The sequence below is a fragment of the Anolis carolinensis genome, chromosome 2 (genome assembly GCF_035594765.1).
Source record: "Anolis carolinensis isolate JA03-04 chromosome 2, rAnoCar3.1.pri, whole genome shotgun sequence".
Classification (NCBI taxonomy): domain Eukaryota; kingdom Metazoa; phylum Chordata; class Lepidosauria; order Squamata; family Dactyloidae; genus Anolis; species Anolis carolinensis.
The window spans coordinates 80,592,567-80,613,080 of NC_085842.1; the positions used below are offsets into that span (position 1 = coordinate 80,592,567).

The following is a 20,514-nucleotide window of genomic DNA, read 5'->3' on the forward strand; positions in this document are numbered from 1 at the left end:
CACCTAAGGGTGTCATTAAACATAGAGCCGCTTTGTGCTGTTGTGATCCTACTTTGGCTTCCTATTGGTGGATCCCATGGAAAGCTGGGGTTTGTAGTTTGTCGGAGAATTGCACATTTAGTTGCTGTGAGTTTTTCGGGCTGTATGATAATGTTCCCGAAGCATTCTCTCCTGACGTTTCACCCACATCTATGGCAGGCATCCTCAGAGGTTGCGATGTCTGTTGGAAACTAGGCAAATGGGGTTCATGTATCTCTGGAATGTCTAGGGTGGCAGAAAGATCTCTTTGTCTGTTGGAGGCAAGTGTGAATGTTGCAGTTGATTATCTTGATTATCACTGAATAGCCTTGCAGCTTTACAGCTTGGCTGGTTGCTGCCTGGGGGAATCCTTTCTTGGGAGGTGTTAGCTGGCCCTGATTGATTCTTGTCTGGAACTCCCCTGCTTTTGGAGTGTTGTTCTTTATTTACTGTCCTGATTTTAGTGTTTTTTTTAATCCAGATTTTGTTCATTTTCATGGTTTTCTCCTTTCTATTGAAATTGTCCACATGTTTTTAAAAAACAACACTAAAAAAACAGGAGAATTCCAGACAGGAAACAATCAGGGCCAGCTTTATGTATTTAGTATCAAAAGCATTGCATAAATTAGTACAAAACTGATAAAAATATAGAAGGAGCACAAGCGGCTAAATATCTTTTGACCAAAAACGGGCAACAGCGACCGTATTGTCTATAGCCTCAAACATTTATTACATCATTTCTACCCTGCCCTTCTCACCCCTCAGGGGACTCAGGGCGGGTTACAACATGAACATATATGTCAAGAGTCAGACGCCAGTTACAAAACAGAGTTTATTCCGAAGATAAGCCAAAAAATAACATAAACACAGGAAATATCCTTGAAACACTTCACTTATCAGTGTTTCGAGAGTAGATTGGACAATAGTAACTCAAAAACGAGCCACGCTAATTTCCCATGCTGGCATTCAATAAAAAACTAAATAACACTTCAATTCAGCTTTGGAAAACAAATAGAGTTAATTGCTGGAAAATAAACAAACTAGAAAAGCAGCAAAACTGCTTCCACGGTGCAGCTAAGCCGAGAGTCTCAAAGGGATGATGAATAGCCGTCGTCAGAAGAATCCAAGGTCAGGTCAGGAGGCAGCAGAAATTCCGAAAGACAAACCAGTAGTCAGAAGCCGGGAAAAGTAGTCAGTCAGAGGGCGAAGACAGAAGCCAGGTCAAATACCAATCCAGAGTCCGAAGAGGGTGCAGTCATCCAAACCAGGTCCACGAAAAGGCACAAAGATGGTATCAGCAGATCCGAATCACAGTCCAAGTCCAGTCTTCACGAAAGCACAGAGATCCCAATGGCGCCTCAGCAACACCTTGCCACACGCAAAGTGCAGTGGCCAAACATTCCCATTTTATTCCCCTTCCTCCTGGGTGACCAAACACTCACACCCAAACACCAGGTGTCCCAAATCTACTCGGAGTCTGAACTCCACACAGCTAGAGCTCGTGGATCTGGAGTACCTAGCAATTCGTCGGAGTCCCAATCATCCTGCCCACACTTAGCCCCATGAACACTTAAAGAACCATCCTCCCTTCTCCAAGCATCCCAATTGGGATCAGCTCCTGCAGAAACCCCAGGTTCAGGAGTATCCATAGACCCCAAATCCCCAGACATCTCCGGTGGCTGTGCCCATTCAGTGCCCGCTTCCCCAGCCACCACCTGTTCTTCAGCATCCATCTCCCCATCTGAATCTTCCTCAGAAGATCCCCCATATAACTCTCTAAGTCGCTTCCTGCGCAACTCCTCCAGTGAACCCTCATCACGAGGGTTTTTTCTTCCTCTTCGAATTCCATCACCATCAACCATAATCCCCGAAGGCGCAGTCACAACAATATACATTAAAACAATTTATATCACGTTTAAAAATCCATTTAGATTGAATATTATATTAAAATTGAGAGCTTACATTAAAAAACCTACAGGACACTGAGGACAAAGCATACAGATGCAAAGTTGTTTGCTCTGCTCCACAGTCGCACAAGGTGGAGGATTCTTTTAGGAAGTGCCAATTTGCCATGTTGTCTTTTGATCTGCCCACTCCATGTCTGAGTCTGTTCAGGGACTTCCAAATTGCTCATTCTTGTGGGGGGCCATCCAATTGGGATTTCCTGCTTTAGTTGTCCAGGGGGGATACTATTGCTATTGCTGGGGGAAGCTAACACCCTCCCAACAAAGAATTCCCTTAGGCAAGAAGCAGCCAGGCTTTGAATCTGCAAGGCCATTAAATGCTAATCAAGCTGGCCAATTGCAACATTCACTCTTGCCTCAGGCAGACAAGAGTTCATCCTCCCACAGAGATAGAAACCCCCCTTGCATAGTTTCCAAAATACCTCACAACCTCTGAGGATGTCTGCCATAGATGTGGGCGAAACGTCAGGAGAGAATGCTTCTGGAACATGGCCATATAACCCGGAAAACTCACAGCAACCCAGTGATTCACAGCCTTCGATAACACATAATTACACATTTAAAAAAGGTAAAGGTTTCCCCTGACGTTAAGTCCAGTCATTTCTGACTCTGGGGGTTGGTGCTCATCTCCATTTCTAAGCCAAAGAGCCAGCGTTGTCCGTAGACACCTCCAAGGTCATGTGGCCGGCATGACTGCATGGAGCACATTTAATTTTACCTAAACTGCAAAACTAAAGGATTTCATAGTACAGATACATAGCAGTTAAAAGTGGAATGTTATTATTATAACGGGGTTTTTTGCTCAAAGCGGTGAACTGTGGTAAAAGCAGTGCAGTATACTAAAAGACTATAAAACAGAATGAAACATAGTGCTATTTTTAAGTGAACCATTAAAACCATTAATGCTGCTATTAAAACCCAAATAATATAAAACAGAATAAAACCTAGTACTATTTTAAAAGGAATCATTAAAACCATTAATACGGCTGTAATTGATACTGCGATGTACATAACTTTACACGATGAAAACAATGAAATAGTTCAGGATTTCCCATTCAGTCATTAATCAAAAGACTGGGGGTACATATACTTTTAACTGCCACGGCTCAATGCTATAAAAATCTGGGGATTGTAGTTTTACAAGGACTTTCTGTTAAAGTTCCAAACTCCAACTCCCATGGTTCCATAGCATTGAGCCCAGGCCTTTAAAGCAGGCTCAAACTGCATTAATTCTACAGTGTAGATGCCCACTGAGGCTGCTTCTGCCAGCTGACTGTGGGGATCCTGACCACTAGATGTCCCTGCTGTTCATTCATGTGAACTTTCACTTAGCAAAGTAGTAACTTTCCATGCAATTCTTGTCCCCTTCTGCCAGCCTTTCTTTCCTCAGGCTTCCTTTAGTACCTTTGGACCCGGAAGCTCCTCATCTCTCTCGATCTGTGCCCAGAAAAGCTGTTCCTCCAACTCTAAACGGGTAAACTTCCCATTTGCAACAGTTAGGAAAGTAGTCCAGTTCAGATTTCTTCTCTATTTCCATCTAAGTTAGGACTGTGCTTTGCAGAAGACAGTGGGGGGAAAGAGTGCAGACAGGGCGGTTTGTAAGGCTTTCTGCAAAGAGCGCCTTGTTGATTTGGATGCTCCCCAAGAGAGTTGATTTGGATGCTCCCCACTTTTCCTGACATGGCTCAGAGCTATGGGATCCTGGCAGTTGTAGTTTTACAAGGTTTTTAGGCTTCTCTGCCAAGGAGGACTAGTGCCTCACCCAGCTGCAGATCTCCGGATTCCATAGCATTGAACCATAGCAGTTAAAGTGGTATCAAACCACAATAATTATGTAGTATAGATTCACCCTAAGAAAGGTGGGGAACTGCCTGACAGACGCATTTGTTTCTGTGATCCCAGATGTTTCATGCTTAGATAACGACAGGGGTGGACTTAATCCTACCTTTCTGCCTGATGCAGCCCTTGTTTTCTAGCTTTACATGGACTTCCCAAAACCCTTTCTGATTCTTTTAGTAGTGGCTGCTTTTTTGTGCCTTCACCTATGGTGACCTGAAATAAATAAGTAAGGCAAACACATCACAGGGCTTTTGGTAAGATTTGTCCTGTCTCAGTATAAAGCAGAGCTTTATAAACTCTGTGTCAAGACACATTAGTGTGTCACACAAACAAGAAACCAAGCAATAGATCATATATTTTAAATATGTATATATAAATGAAAGGTTTTGTGAGATATGTTATTTTTCCATACATTTTGTTACTACAATTTATGTATGTGTCTTTATCTCTTAAACGTAATTGTTTTAATCTCTGGTTTCCTAGTAAAAAGAATTACTGATTTGCAAAATGATGTATGTCTAAAATGGTCTGCTATAGAGGCATGTAGCTGTAGTTTTCTCGAGGGGGGGGGGATTCCTCTCCCAATATGATTTCTGCCCCACCAAGTGAAATTTTCCTTTAGTCCCCAATTTGCTGGAGGGCAGAGAGTGAATCACTGAAAATCCTTCACACCCAGAAGTCATATTTGGTATGTTCACATTCTCTTGGTAACTTTTCCTGCCTCTTTTCCAGCAGAAAATACTGTGCGTAAGTGAATTATTGACAACCCAGTTCACACATGCAGGGTGGAGGAACAGAGCAAATGCCTCTCCCACCATTCAGACAATGTGATTTGTTAGATGGTCACCCCCATGAAAATGGTAGTATTAGGGAGTCCAGATTTCACATTATTTTTTCTCACTCTCTTCAAACTCAGACATTTTCTAGTGTTCTCTGAAATTCAGTTTACCAGCTTCCCTTCCAGGATCTGATAGGTGGGGAAGACTTGTATAATTCTAAAGAAATGTCAACATTGTGATTTCATCCAGCAGAGTGACACTTTTGCATGATCCACAAGACTCACTGACTTAAACGGGAAAGGTTTTTTTCCAGGCTGAACCCCTCTCTGGGTAGAAAAGGATATACAGTTTGTGGTGGGAGGCAAAATGAGGGCATTCCTCTTACATATGGATTCTGTCCCACCAGATGAAATGTTCCTTCAGCCCTCCAATTTCTAGCTTGGCAGAGAGTGACACACTGGAAATCATTCGCGTGCAAAACATATTTGCTGTATTCACATTCTCCACTCTCTGAATTAAGATACCTAACTAGCATTTTTAAATGTTCATTGGAAATCTTAAGCTACTGCAATGCTAGAAATTTGGGGATGAAAGAAAAAAATTCATGGGGGAGAGCAGAATTACTACTTGTGGGGACAGTGCCTTCTTTTTGCCCCATACCCTGGAGCAACATTCAAAGGAGTATGTGAGAACCTAGTGCTGAACTTTCCAAACTGTGTGTTGGAACACACTAGTGTGCAGCCTGTAGTCCCTAGGGGTGGGTTTGTGTGTATTATGTAATGTGTGGATATATATGGGTCTGTGTATGTCATGGTGGAACTAGGGAGTGCAAGGCTGTACTCACTTCTGGTTATCCATAACGGAGAGCTGCTAGGGGCTCAGAAACACCCCCATTGACTGTAGACATTACAGTGTGATTCCTTACCCTAACCCTAACCCTACCCCCTCTAAGGTGCAAAGTCCTGTGTGGGGAGTAGAGAGGGCAGAAACATAGGGAGGACACTTCAGTTGATAACATAGAACCCTGCCTGTTTATTGTATGCGGCTCAAAGGTTCTGTAATTCCTCCTCCCCTGCAAACCTCTTGCCAGTACAGAAAAGAGATAAAGTGAATGGTAGTAAAGGTAAAGGTTTTCCCCTGACATTAAGTGTAGTCGTGTCCGACTCTGGGAGTTGGTGCTCATCTCCATTTCTAAGCCGAAGAGACGGCGTTGTCCGTAGACATCTCCATGGTCATGTGGCTGGCATGACTGCATGGAGTGCCGTTACCTTCCTGTCAGAGCGGTACCTATTGATCTACTCACATTTGCATGTTTTCGAACTGCTAGGTTGTCAGAAGCCGGAGATGACAGCTGGAGCTTACTCTGCTCCCTGGGTTCAAGCCTTTTGGTCAGCAAGTTCAGCATCTCAGCAGTTTAACCCATTGTGCCACCGGGGGCTCAAAGTGAATGTTACCTTGTAATAAATAGGCTTTCTTTCTGGTAAAACTGGAATTCTTCTTTTAAGTTATCTCTTTCTAATGCCAGGTGACCCGAGATTATCCCAGCATCTCTAACTAAAGGCCAGTTCTCACTTTCCATTCTTGTACTCTAGTATAGTCAACTAGTGGTGCAGTGATAAATTTTGAAGAGTGGGCATCCTTCACAGCATTTCCTCTCATGGAAAGACTCAAACACAAGCACATAGATTCATCCATAGTAATAAACAAATTCTCATTTCTGCCATCTGCCTTGTAAAAGAAAATTCTGGGTCTTGATTGACCAGTATAGATCAAGCAATCTTAAAATATGTTGCAGTGCAACATGGATAGCTGATATCAATGTATTGCAGCTAGAAAAATTCAATTCATGCTCTCCTTTCTTCCAATTTATATAAGGATCTCAGTTAAAGTCAGAAAGAACACGGAAACCTAGGGTGGGTGGCAAAAGACCCCATAGTCTCTGCTACTCAAGAAGTCCCAGTGCTTCACTTTGTAAGGCCTGGCTCAACTTCACTACCTCAATTTATTCACATGCAATGATGTGTCGGTTTTTTAAGTGTGCACATCAAATGTGTTGTGTGGGCCTTCAGAATTCTCCGGACTAGAGGAGCAACCTCTTCTTACGTCCTCCTTTTGAAAGGATAACCTGAAATTTGAGGTGTGAGATTTTACATGTGGGCATCCATACTTGAGCACAAAATGTAAAGTGAAGAAACGGCCCTGCAAACTAGAAGTAGCACTCCAGGCTCCTAGCACGAGGCAAAGGGGTTTCCTCAATAATATTCAAAGCAGTTATCTCTGGGCCAGTGCTGAATTGTGAGCCATTGGTTTCTGGTCCCCGACAAATTTCAAAGAAAGAAATAGTTGGACCCAATAGGTACAAATACAGTATATCTCGTTGGGCAGCTGGATAAAATAATTGCTCGTCTTCCACATCAGATAGACTGGAAGCACTAGGCAGGTGGGAGTCTATGATGTTTCTCTTGTTATTTATTTTTATTTTATTTGTCCCTCATACCTTTAGGTGACCTGGAAGCCACAAACCAGCAGCAATGGCTGCCACACAAGTGACTGAGAGTACCATCACAGTAGGTGGACAGACCCTGTTCTACCGACAAGCCACACCGGCGCAGCAGGCTCCTCGGCTTTCCATCTTGCTGCTACATGGCATTCGTTTTTCATCAGAGACTTGGCTGAACCTCCAGACTCTCTCTAAGTTGGCGGAAGCTGGATATCGAGCTGTAGCTATTGACCTGCCTGGTATGTCAGAGTCTCTGTGGGTGAGGAAAGTAGGGTGAAGATTATGGGCAGGTGCTGTGGTGGGAAACAAGATCTAAGTGCAAGTGTAACACCCCCCTCAAGAACTGGATCAAACTGAAGACTTATTGTGACCTGTCGCAATAGCCAAATCGAAGATCAATAGAAGAAGAATACTCATGCTTCTCAGCAATTGATCTAGGGAATTATAAGTATCTGCCATTCAGGACTGAGAAATCACATCATTTATACATGGTGATAAGTCATTCTCATGCACAAAAAGGCACTTGGAATGCATACAACATAGAATTAAAACCGGCTATTCAGTCATGTCAACAGGAGACTTGGGATGCACCTACACTGTAGAATTAATATGACATTGCTTTAACTGTCTTGGCTCAGTGCTATGGGATCCTTGGATATGTAGTTTGGTGAGGCACTAGCACGGTGACAGTGAGTCATAGTAGTAAAACCATATTAATCCTACAGTGTCGATGAACCCTTAGAGAAATGCTGACCAGGCTGAAGACTAATTTTACCAGGTCAACCTTCAAATGTACCTTCCCTAATCATATTCTGATCAATAATATTTAATGTAAGAAGAGTTCTGTTGAACCAGAAAGAAGACTCATAAAAGCATTCCCTTTCCATAAAGGTTAACCAGATACTAATGGGAAGCCCACAGGTTGGACTTGAGCGCAGTGCCACCTCTTCCCAGCAATTGGCATTTGGAATTTCCTGCTTCTGCTGGTAGTACTAACCAACACACCATGCAGTCATTGGTAGCCCTAACCTCCATGAATATGCCTTATTCCCTTTAAAAGCTATCCACGTTCATGCCCATATATTGTACTGTCACTATATTGTGCAAAGAATTATTTCATTTCCTTTTGTCTGTTCTGAATCTCCCACCAACAGTTTCATTGGGGAACTCTGGCTCAATGTTAGAATATAGGGAGAAAAATGTCTCCACATCATAAACAGGGATGGTAGACATGGAGAAATTCTTCTCGATCTGGGATAGTACAGTATGAAACAGCTTTTCTGGAGTCAGTAGAATTCAGATGTTTGCTTATGCCAAAAATGTTTAATGTTTTTGCAGTTCTCCTGTGTCACTTGGGTCCTCTCTAATGTTTCCTACTTACAACTGGCAAAACTTGATAATGTAGCTATAGGATATCTTTGAGACCCAATGCAGAGCTTAATGTAGATGTAACATGAGGTGTTTTATATGTCTTGCCATTCAGGACTAGGTCGTTCCAAAGAGGCTACTGCTCCAGCACCTGTTGGGGAGCCAGCCCCAGGTAGCTTCTTGAAGTCCGTCTTCGAGGCTCTGCAGATCGACCAGGCGGTGGTGATCAGTCCCTCTCTCAGCGGGATGTATTCGCTTCCATTTCTTTTCCAGCACAGCGATCTGTTCAAGGCCTATGTCCCTGTGGCACCCATCTGCACAGATAAATTCCCAGCCACACAATATGCCGGAGTCAAAGTATGTCAGCTTGGCATCTGTAGCTAGAGGGTGGAGGGCGTTCTGGGGTGAAAGCCAGGGCAGAGATTGTATTTCAACAAAGGGTAATGAGGAGAATTGGGAGATAATTGAGAGATGCAGCTGGGATTGCAGAATTGTGTGAGAAAAACAGAGCAGGCAGGATATCAGTAATTGTGTTCAGCAAGCCTAGAATAGTTGTAAAGCGAGAAATAGTTTCTGAGTTGACCACTAGAGAGCATCATGTCACTGTCTCATGGTTTGCTTCAATAGAAGGCAAAGGAGAGTGGAAACCAGGGTTCAAATCCCCACTCAACCATGGAAACCCACTGAATGACATTGGGCAAATCAGGTTCTTTCAACCTGAAAAGAAGGCAAACACTGTGAATAAACCTCACCATGAAAGCCTTTAGCATCACGATAACTCAGAAATGACTCAAAGATACCCAACAATTTCACCATGTAGAAACTGATTTTGTTAGTTTTCGCCCAGCTGTCTTAATTTTTTTCAGGTAATTTTGAGTTATGGGGTGTTAGCTATTCACCTTAATTTGGTGTGATCTGCAAATTTGACAAGCATTCCCTCTATTCCATCATTCAAGTTATTTATAAAAACGTTGAATAGTACAGGGCCTAGGACAGAAGGATCCTCTAGTCATTTCTCTCTGAAGAGGATCCAAAGGGTGTGCATGAATGGTTCCTTTTCATCCTTGAGGAAGTGACCAGTAGGGTGCCATAGGGGTCTGTCCTGGGACCAGTGCTATTCAACATCTTTATAAAGGGAGACATGTAAGATACCATGCTTAAACAAAAATGAAATGCAGAGATATATGGCTTGAGAGCAGCACACTTAAAAGGGACCTAGGAGTCTGGGTAAACCACAAGCTGAACATGAGTCAGCAGTATGACACAACGGCTAAAAAGCCAATGTAATTCTAGGCTGCATCAACAAGAGAATAGTACTTAGATTGAGAGGAGTAATAGTACCACTCTATTCTGCTTAGTTAGACCTTAACTGGAAAACTGCTTCAAGTTCTGGGCAGCACAATTCAAAAAGGATATTGACAAGCTTGATCATGTCCAGAAGAGGCCAACCAAAATGGTACAGCATCTAGAAGCAATGCCTTATGTGGAGTGGCTTAGGGAGCTGGGTATATTTAGCCTGGAGAATGGAAGGTTAAGAGTGGAAATGATAGCCATGTTTAAATATTTGAAAGAAAGTCATATTGAAGGTGAAGCAAGCTAATTTTTCCCTGCTCCAGAGACTAGAAAAGAGAGTTCAAACTGCAGGGTAAGAGATTCCACCTAACTTTAGTCAGAATTTTCTGATAGTAAGGGCTGTTCAGCAGTGGAATATGCAACCTTGGAGTGTGGTGGAGTGGTGTCCTTGGAGGTTTTAAACCAGAGGCCATATGTTAAGAGTGTTTTCATTGTGTGTTCCTGCATAGCAGGGAGTTGGATCGGTTGCCTCTTGAGGTGTCTTCCAAGTTTATGATTTCAGCATTGTAAGAACAAGACAAACCTATTACAAAGTTTTCGTGACAAGATTTGTTTAGAGGGGATTTGGCCTTTGCTTTTCTCTGAGACTGAGAAAAAGTGATTTGCCCAAGGGTCGCACAGTGGGTTTCCATGGCCACGAGAGGGTTCGAACACTGGTCTCCAGAGTCTAATGCTCAAACCACTTTACCACGCTGGTTCTAGAGCCAGAAATGACTCGAAGGCACACAACACATGCCTACAAGGCAAAACAGGCCTATATTGTTCTGTCTCCTGACACAAACAAACAGAGAAGTCTTGTGTATTGTTTCTCTTTTCTACTGGCTATCTATAGATTTGAAAAGAATGTTCCAAGACTTGTGAATATTGAGATGCAGGAATTCCTTTCTCCTTATCTCTACATTACTCCCTTGAATCCAAAATAGAGATCCGCTATGTCAAACTTCTCTTCAACCCTAATTTTTCAGTCAAAATAAAAGACAGCTTTAGAAGCAGATGGGTAAGTCTAATAATTGAGCACCCTCTAACCCTAAGATGCTGCTTTGTAATGTCTTTTGCAAATGCAGAACATTCCACTTTACTCTTACCCACTTTTGGGTTTTAGACTGCAGGATGTGCCTTTACCCTTGCGCATTGGGCCTGCAGGTTTTTGATTATGTTTAGCTATGGTGACACTATAAGACAATACCTTGTAGGGATTTTCCTGTCCTGTCAATCTTGAAAAGATCAGCCATAGAGATCCAAGTTCTCTGCAAATAAATGAGAAGGAAAGGTTTGCTTTCCTTCCCATTTATTTTCACTTTTATCCTAACCAGGAAAGGATCATTCTTCTGCTCACAGTAATTGGATATATTTAGAGCATTAAAGGTGGGTTAAGCCCTGAGCAACTAACTGTAAGATAGAGCAAGCAGTGTCTTATTAGCTCCCTGCTCTCTTTGTTTGGCTTGATGAGTGACTTAAAGTGAACCAGGCAGAAATAATCCTTTTGCAGACATTCAGGATAAGTGATATTGAACATATGTGTACATTTTGTGTGGTCAGTAAGATTCTAGAGTGACCCTACACATAGGCAAATTATATTGCATCTGGTGTGGAACTATGCTTTTTTGCTAAGTTCTTGGTAGAGGATTTTTTTTTCCTGCACTGTTTGTGTTTAAGGGTATCTTGTAGTGAATATGCAAAGAGCAGCCACTGAAACCAGTCACCACTTTCCTGTGGCCTGGAATACAGACAGAATAAATACCAGAATAGGAATTGTGTTATCGAAGGCTTTCATGGCCGGAATCACTTGGCTGCTGTGAGTTTTTTGGGCTGTGTGGCCATGTTCCAGAAGCATTCCCTCCCGATGTTTCACCCACATCTATGGCAGGCATCCTCAGAAGTTGTGAGGTCTCTTGGAAACTAGGCAAATGGGGTTTATATATCTATGGCATGTCCACGATGGGAGAAAGACCTCTTGTCTGTTGGAGGCAAGTGTGAATGTTGCAATTGGCCTCCTTGATTAGCATTGAATAACCTTTCAGCTTCAAATCCTGGCTGCTTCCAGCCTGAAGGAATCCTTTGTTGGGAGGTGTTAGCTGACCCTGATTGTTTCCTGTCTGGAATTCCCCTGTTTTTTTTTTTTTTTTACAGTTGCTGTCCTGATTCTATAGCTTTTAATATTTCCCCAGGCAAGAAGCAGCTAGGCTTTGAAGCTGAAAGGCTATTCAATGCTAATATTGGGCTGGGTACATGGTACACTGAGTACATTGGGGAAGCTTGTAAATGTCTTTTCCTTGAGTTATTTTTTTAATTGCTAACACCCAAAAAACAGCAGAATTTTTCCTCTGTTAATCTGACCACACTTGATGCCTGCTTTTTTCTCGTACTTACGGTAGGTACCAACGCTCATTGTATATGGGGACCAGGATGCTCAACTAGGTGAAGTGAGCCTGAACAATTTGAAGAATTTACCTAATCACAAAGTGATGCTGATGAAAGGGGCCGGCCATGCCTGCTACCTTGACAAACCAGACGAGTGGCACCTTGGTCTTTTGGATTTCCTGAAGAGCATAGAGTGATGCTTGAACTGATTTTGCAACCGATCACGATCAATTATTTTCTCACCTATCTCTCTGGTTTATGCTTCCTTGTTATTAGGATCTTTTTCTACAGTTCTGTTGACAACTGGAGCAGGGCCTTTTTGAAGTCCCTGACAACTTCATTAACAAATGAATGCTCCTGCATCCAGAACATAGCTTTTTTATGTTTCATTCTTTACACCATGTCTCTGACTTTCCATGTTCTGATTGTAAGATGCATTGGGTTACACTGAATTCACATTAGTCATAAAAAGATCTTAGAATCTGCTACACAGATGTATTGGGACCTGAGTTGCCATTTTGCTAATTGCGATCTGGCATGAATTTCTTTCTCTTTCCTATTACTCACTCATGACTTTGATGTAGCCATCTATTTTTTGTTTAAATGAGCATAAAAGCCAACAGCTGACTGGCTGAAACAGATGTAAAGATGGGGAAACCTGTCTATTCACATCCAAAGAGTCTTTCAAAGTCAATCCACAATGAGCTGCAGAAATCTTGGCTATTTTCGTTCTTGGGGTCTCTGCAAAGACATTTTCTATCTCAATTAGATAACCTCCTGCCATTTCACTACCTCCTGCTGCACATACTTCTCTGTGTCAGAACTTTTTTCTTCCTGCTTTAGAGTGAGAAAGCTGCCAGTTTTTGTTACAATGATAATCAACTATTTTGTGATGAGCAAATTTTAGGGTGCACAAGAATGCCTGTAGTTCCTATCTGGGTTACTGAACATCTCTCAACACTGTGTATATGTTAAATGCTCATTCTTTTCTTGAAGCTACCATTTTAGGAAACTCTTTTTCATGGTCATCACACTTACTGGCTTATGTGGTTAAATTAGATATTAATTTTAGATATTAATTCTAAAATTTAAGAAATGGTTTATGGGAGATGTTACAATACTGTTTGCTCATCGTTGGTAAAAATGAAGGTAACAATAGAATAATTTTGTATGCATTCGGGGACCAGTTAAGTCACCGAAGGAGGAGAATTCTATTTTGTTGCATACTTGAATCATTCTATCCTAGGTATGATGAAAGGGGTTGCAGGGTTAGCAAAACAGGTCCAGGCTTTCAAGAAGCTGATGAGGGAAAATGAATTAAATCAACAATGCATGTATTGCCTCAATTTCAGGTAGATTCCAGATGACTGACTGGTTGTTTGTTAAAATCAATAATTTCCGATTAAATAAATCTGATTTGTAATTTATGCTGCATTTGTTGATCAGTTATCTTGCAATTACATTATACTCCAGCTCTGTGACCCACCCATTTCCACATCCTTCCCTTTTCTAGTTGTTTAGCAACAGATGTGGGAAAGCTAGGAAGAAAATGTGATCTGTGTGGAATAGTTTTAGGATTAGATTAATTATTTGAAAAGTCTTTACTTCTCCCTGAAGATAAACTTGAAGCAATATCTTTCTGTATGAAAATGTATTAAAAAAAACTTGAAGTCATGTCCCACCAAACCCATAAATAATTTATGTCATCATTACTAAAAGCTTAAAACAAACATCAAAAGATTCCAGCATTATAAAAATGAAAAATATGTGAATATAAACTGGATTATAATATAGGAGACTGTATTGTTTTGAGCAAAGGAGATGCTTAGAATGAGGCTGTTGTACTTTGAGCATAATATAAAACATCATGACTCATTGGAGATGATGAAAATGTTGGGAAAAATTGAAAGTAGAAGGAAAAGAGGAAGATTCCTTTACAGGTGGATTGAATCAAGGAAAGAAGCCAAGGCCCTGAGTTTGTAAGATTTGGGAAAGAAAGAGGAGAGAGAGGGAGAGAGAGAGAGAGAGAAGGCAAGCAAGTATGCAAGCAAGCAAACCAATTGAGGAATTCATATCAGAGTGAAATGGTATATACTTTGCAGTGTTTTTGGTCTATCTAATGGGGAAGTCTGGAAACTATTTTTCCCAACACTATATTTGTGTGCTGGTCCCTGGCACATTTGGAAAAAATAATTCCTGAACTCCCCCATAAACCTGAGAAGCACTGCTCTTGAACAGAGAAAGATGCTTGCAAAGCATATATCCAGTCACTAGGTTGTAGTCTCTTTCATGTCTCTCTGAAAGCATCTTATACCAGATTTGATGCATGTAAGTAGTTCTACAATGGTATCAAAACTGAATATGGAGTGCATCTGTGGATTTGGTCAGTTCCCCTCAGTGGGCTGTCTCTTTCTCCATTATCTCCATGAGATCTTGTTTTGTAAACTTAAAAATACCATGCATAATCATACACACAGAGAATAAACAAGAGAAAGAAGAGTAAAAGCACGAACTGATTTTTCTAAATGCCCAAAGGATTACTAAATGAATGACCAAGGTGAACAGATGGGAGACAGGTTAAAGGCAGGCACAAGGCTATTCCCCAGCCACCTGGCCTTGTTCCTTTTGTGCTCCTTTTCCGCAGATGGGAGTCCAGACAGATGGAGCCAGCAGTAAGAAGTGGGGAGGTGCTCTAATCGCCACATTGCACCCTGACTGGCTGAAGGCTTGGATGGCTGTCAAAACATTGGACTTTATCCTATTAGGCAGAGGATTTGCTGGCAGGGAACTGGCCAGCCCGGGGCTGTCATTCCCACACAGTCAGAAAAATCTATATCTGGGATCTAAAGCCCTGGGATTGACTGCACCTTAGGAGAAGGGAGTGTCCTCCAGGCTCTCTGGTGTATGTATAAAATGAAGTTCCTCAATGCTGAAAAGTTGTGGGATGAAAACACATTAAACCTGTTAGAAGGCAGAGGATTTTGCCTCAATGTGTTATGGCCTCGGTGTCAAATGAACATTTTTTTTTGGTTAGGGAAAGTATCTCAGTCTTTGTGGGACCAGCAAGAACTGTATTAGCCAATTGTTCTATGATAACAGAAGTTGTAATGTATTATCAGGAGCCCCTGGTGGCACAATTGGTTAAATCCTTGTGCCGGCAGGACTGCTGACCGACATGTCGCTGGTTTGAATCCAGGGAGAGCGGGTGAGCTCTCTCTGTCAGTTCCAGCTCCCCAAGCGGGGACATGAGAGAAGCCTCCCACAAGGATGGTAAAACATCAAACATCTGGGCACCCCCTAGGCAACATCCATGCAGACAGCCAATTCTCTCACACCAGAAGTGACTTGCAGTTTCTCAAGTCGCTCCTAACATTAAAAAAACAAAACTATTATCAGGCAAAATGTTTTTGGTTGAGTATCACATTTCGTATTCTTCATGCCAGTATTCAGCAAATTTGGTAAAAATAATAATTACTGAATAAAATCTACATGAAATAAACATTGCATAAGATATACAATACAAACAAACCAACCTTTTACCATTGTTTGTCATTTATACATAATTTGAGCGTGAAACTCAGACTTTGTCAGTGCAAAACCATACATTCTTTAATCAAAATCTTTACCTAATTTAAATCTTTCAAATGACTGTATATAAAAGAAAATTGGAATTCATAACTTTCCCTCAACAACTTTTCTTTTGTACTTGCATTGTAAAATCCTTGGCAATTCTTCAGTATATCATGATACCTTAATCATTTTATCCTCTACCTGTTGTTTCTTTTCTAGAAAAAAGCTTCTTCTGTTCAGACCCGTAGTAGTATTTTTGGCACAATTTAGCTTTTAATCTTGCCCATATTCTCATTATAGTACATGTCACATAGTGATTATTAAAATCTACATTTACCATAAACCTTATCATACCCAAAATATCAATGCCATTCAAGTTTTATTTCATGACTTTCTATCTCCAAAAGTGTCTTATTCCCCAATAATATTCAGTTCTTACATTTTGCTTCTTCTCTTTTCAGTTTCCCCCCTTCACTTCTCCATTTCAAAGGGTGCATTAATGTGTCTAGATCCAGGGAAGTCATGCTCCCCCTCTATTCTGCTTTGGTCAGACCACACCTGGAATACTGTGTCCAATTCTGGGCACCGCAATTGAAGGGAGATGTTGACAAGCTGGAAAGCGTCCAGAGGAGGGCAACTCAAATGATCAAGGGTCTGGAGAGCAGGCCCTATGAGGAGTGGCAAAAAATGGCACTATGTCTTTTTGAATGGCAGTGCTGGGAGCTTTCTTTAGACGTACACTTTGAAGATCTTGCTGGAGACTCATCCCTCTATGCCCTGAAGGCTCACAGGCAAGTGTTGTTAACAGTTCTTTGACAAAAGGCTTGCCGTAGCTACTAAGATCATGCCTTACAGTAGATTTGGTGTGGGCATATTTCTACTCCCAACAGGTGTTTGGCACCCAGCCCTAAACGTACCCATGAAGTAGACAGACAACAATGGCAGCCTCAATCCCTCCCCCACCTTCTGAGCAGTTGTTGTTCAGTGTCCGTACAATCTGTTATGTGCTCAGTGGCACCCAGCTCCTGTTTGGGTAGCTCATGTTACTGTGTAGCTTTTATCTCATCCCCCAGGAGTGTCACATTCCTCTGCCAAGGCTGGGCTGGTGGTTGCTGGATGGTGAAAATTACATTCTTCATTCTGGGCTTCAGATTTCTGCTCTGATTCATTTGTGGAAGAATGGGGTCAGAAAGGTCTGTGCATCCTCCTCCCCCTCTGTATTCATGTAATTCGTTTATTTTGCACGTGGAGTGTTTTCTCTACTTAGGTTATCTGGGTCATCTCACTAGAGTCAGGAGCTGGGTTACATTGTGGGAGCACCAGCCAACAGAATTACTTTGGGAATAATAAAACTGACAGCTTTCACTCACTCTTTTCTGATCACAGTATTTCAGGTAAAAAAAAATTCACCAAGATTGGACTGGCAGGAGATCCTCTTCAGCCCCGCTCCCCCTTTGCAGAATTTGAGTTGGCTGAGGAAAGCTGTGTTCTCAGTGCACATTTCAACAGTGTCCCTGCTCTCTTTTTATATGACAATGTGATTCAGGCTGAAAAGTGTGTGCATACATATTTGTAAGTAAGGCAGGACATATGGCACTTTCAGACTAGACCTACTTTTGATCATTCTTTATTTCTATTACTTTTTGCACTGTGTTATTCATCTTTTGAGCGCCAGTGTTGTGTAACTTTGGACTACAACTCTAAAGACCAGGGTTTGGTTTTTTAAGTAAAGGTAAAGGTTTTCTCCTGACATTAAGTCTAGTTGTGTCCGACTCTGGGGGTTGCTGCTCAACTCTATTTCTAAGCGAAGAGCCAACATTGTCTGTAGACACGTCCAAGGTCATGTGGCTGGCATGACTGCATGGAGCAATGTTACCTTCCCGCCAGAACGGTACCTATTGATCTACTCACATTTGCATGTTTTTGAACTGCTAGGTTGGCAGAAGGTGGGGTTAACATGAGAGCTCACCCTGCTCCCTGGATTACTTGACCACAGAAACCCACTGGATGACCTTAGATGAGCCATACACTGAGCTCCAGGAAAAAAAAAACATGAAAAGTGCCATGCGTCCATTGCAATTTTCCACTCCAATGAAACCTGTTAGAAAGTGCTCCTTGCCACAGAGGTCAACTGAGCCCGCAGTGTCAAAGCTGGCCTAAAAGGTCTTCAAGCTGATATTTTAAATGGAATTCATCTCCATTAAGAACAAGCAACTAACCCAGCTATGGGACCCATGAAATGCTTATCAAGATTGATTGGCTCTCACCCAAATCATTCATTAACGAAGACTTTATAGATGTTTTAAAAACATGTAAGAAACAAATCACCCAAAATTACAGGGTGGCAGCTCAGTGGCAAAAAACATGCATCTAATGAAGTTCTCAAGTCAAAAGGATCTGGTAGACTTAAACAGATAACTACAGAGAACTACAAATAGAGAACTGTGCAGAAGGGCCGATGCTGTCCTCATGGTGATATAATTGATGCTAGGAAATGGAGAGATATTCAATCAATGAAGCAAAATGTAACATTGTAATACCAGTGAACATAGTCATACCCTGACGTCAGAGATGTTCATATCCTTTTGATGTCATCCAGTCTGCAGCCAGCATTGAGAAGATTTTCTCTACTTGGTACTTTGGTTAAGAACCCAGTTTTGCCTCTCCTCTTTTTTTCAGTGGGAGTGAAGCAGGAAAGTCTCTGTGGCATTTCTAAAAGCTGCAGAAAGTGTGAAAACAAATTCCATTAAGTGTCTCTGAGCTCCATTATCTCCACTGCTTTCCTTATCACTATTAGCTGATAGAAGGCAGGATGAGTGGGGTCAGTTGAAGCCTCAGCAGGACAGATTAGGACTGCTGACCGGAGGTCATCTGCGCCCCCCCCCCCCACTAAGACATTATGGGGAAGATCCCTTTATGAGACCATGTGTTGCACTTTAGCTTCCAGAATGCCCAATGCTAAGTGTGCTCAATAGGAGTTGAAGTACAAAATAATCAGGAAGACCAAAGGCTGAGAACCATTGCCTATTATTCTGTCTTACTGGGTTCCTATCCCCTGCTTATTTCCTGCTTTGCTGTTCTTGGGTGGAATGTTCCATTGGCTCCTGTTTTGGGGAATTTGGTCTGGGTTCTTTGACCTGGCAAATTCAAACAGGCAACATAAATCACGTGCTTACCTTATAGTTTACCTCATAGCCTTGTACTTACCTATAGCTTAGATAGTATACCTCATAGTAAAGTATTTACCTCAAAGATAGCAAAGCTTATAGTTCACCTTGTACTTACCACCATAGCTTTATGTGCTTACCTTACAGTTTACCTCAGCCTCATAGCTTACCTCATAGCCTTGTACTTACCTTATAGTTCACCTCATAGTCATTATAGATAGTTCACTATAGCTGGTATTTACCACATAGTTATAGCTGATAGTTTACCTCAGAGTCATTATAGTCATTACTAGCTGTGCCCGGCCACGCGTTGCTGTGGCAAAGTCTGGTGGTATGGGAAATAAAGTATTGAGGAATTGGTGGTAGTTAAGGTAAAGGGTAAACGTTTTCCCCTGACATTAAGTCCAGTCATGTCTGATTCTGGGGGTTGGTGCTCATCTCCATTTCTAAGCCGAAGAGCCGGCGTTGTCCGTAGACTCCTCCAAGGTCATGTGGGATGACTGCATGGAGCGGCGTTACCTTCCCGCCAGAGCAGTACCTATTGATCCACTCACATTTGCATGTTTTTGAACCTCTGGGTTGGCAGAAGCTGGGGCTAACAATGGGTGCTCTCTCCGCTCCCCCAATTCAAACCTGCAGCCTTTCAGTCCAGAAGTTCAGCAGCTCAGCGCTTTAACACGCTGCGCCATCAGGGGATATTATTTCTTAAAGGTTGTGAATATACAATATTTCTGATTGGTTTTTTTGTCTGTTGGAGGCAAGTATGAATGCTGCAATTAGGAAAAATGATTAGGATGTAATGGCCTTGCAGCTTTAAAGCCTGGCTGTTTCCTCCCTGAGTGATTTTTTTGTTGCGAGGTGTTAGCTGGCCCTGATTGTTTCCTGTCGGGAATTCCCTTGTTTTCATAATAGTGTTGTTTGCGATATTTTATGTGTTTCTATTGTCTGTGGCCCTGAGAAAACAGAGGATTTGCCAGACTTTGATGATGGGAATACTTTGTTGGGAGGTGTTAGCTGGCCCTGATTGTTTCCTGTGTGGAATTCCCCTGTTTATTTACTGGTTTTAGAGATTATATTGTTCTGCATTATTCTATCCCAGTAATTATTTCATATTAAAGTAGAATCTCACTTATCCAACATTTGCTTATACAATGTTCTGGATTATCCAACGCAGTCTGCCTTTTCATAATCAATGTTTTTGTAGTCAGTGTTTTAAAATCATTGTGATATTTTAGTGGTAAATTTGTAAATACAGTAGAGTCTCACTTATCCAACATAAACAGGCCAGCAGAACGTTGGATAAGCGAATATGTTGGATAATAAGGAGGGATTAAGGATAAGCCTATTAAACATCAAATTACATTATGATTATCCAAATTAAGCACCAAAACATCATGTTAGACAACAATTTTGACAGAAAAAGTAGTTCAATATGCAGTAATGCTATGTAGTAATTACTGTATTTATGAATTTAGCACCAAAATATCACGATATATTGAAAGTATTGACTACAAAAATGCGTTGGATAATCCAGAACGTTGGATAAGCGAGACTGTCAGAGACAGAACGCCAGCAAGTAAAACAAAACTCAGTTT

At 41.7% G+C, this 20,514-nt stretch overlaps 1 protein-coding gene across 1 annotated transcript; it reads left to right on the forward strand.

The window, feature by feature from the left end:
* Positions 1-3,303: 3,303 nt before the first annotated feature.
* Positions 3,304-13,609, forward strand: LOC100553300 (putative protein-lysine deacylase ABHD14B). The gene is made up of 4 exons (XM_003217568.4): positions 3,304-3,456; positions 7,104-7,339; positions 8,584-8,825; positions 12,197-13,609. The coding sequence occupies exons 2-4, from the start codon at positions 7,132-7,134 to the stop codon at positions 12,377-12,379; spliced, it is 633 nt and encodes a 210-aa protein (XP_003217616.1). The 5' UTR covers positions 3,304-3,456; positions 7,104-7,131; the 3' UTR covers positions 12,380-13,609.
* Positions 13,610-20,514: the final 6,905 nt, after the last annotated feature.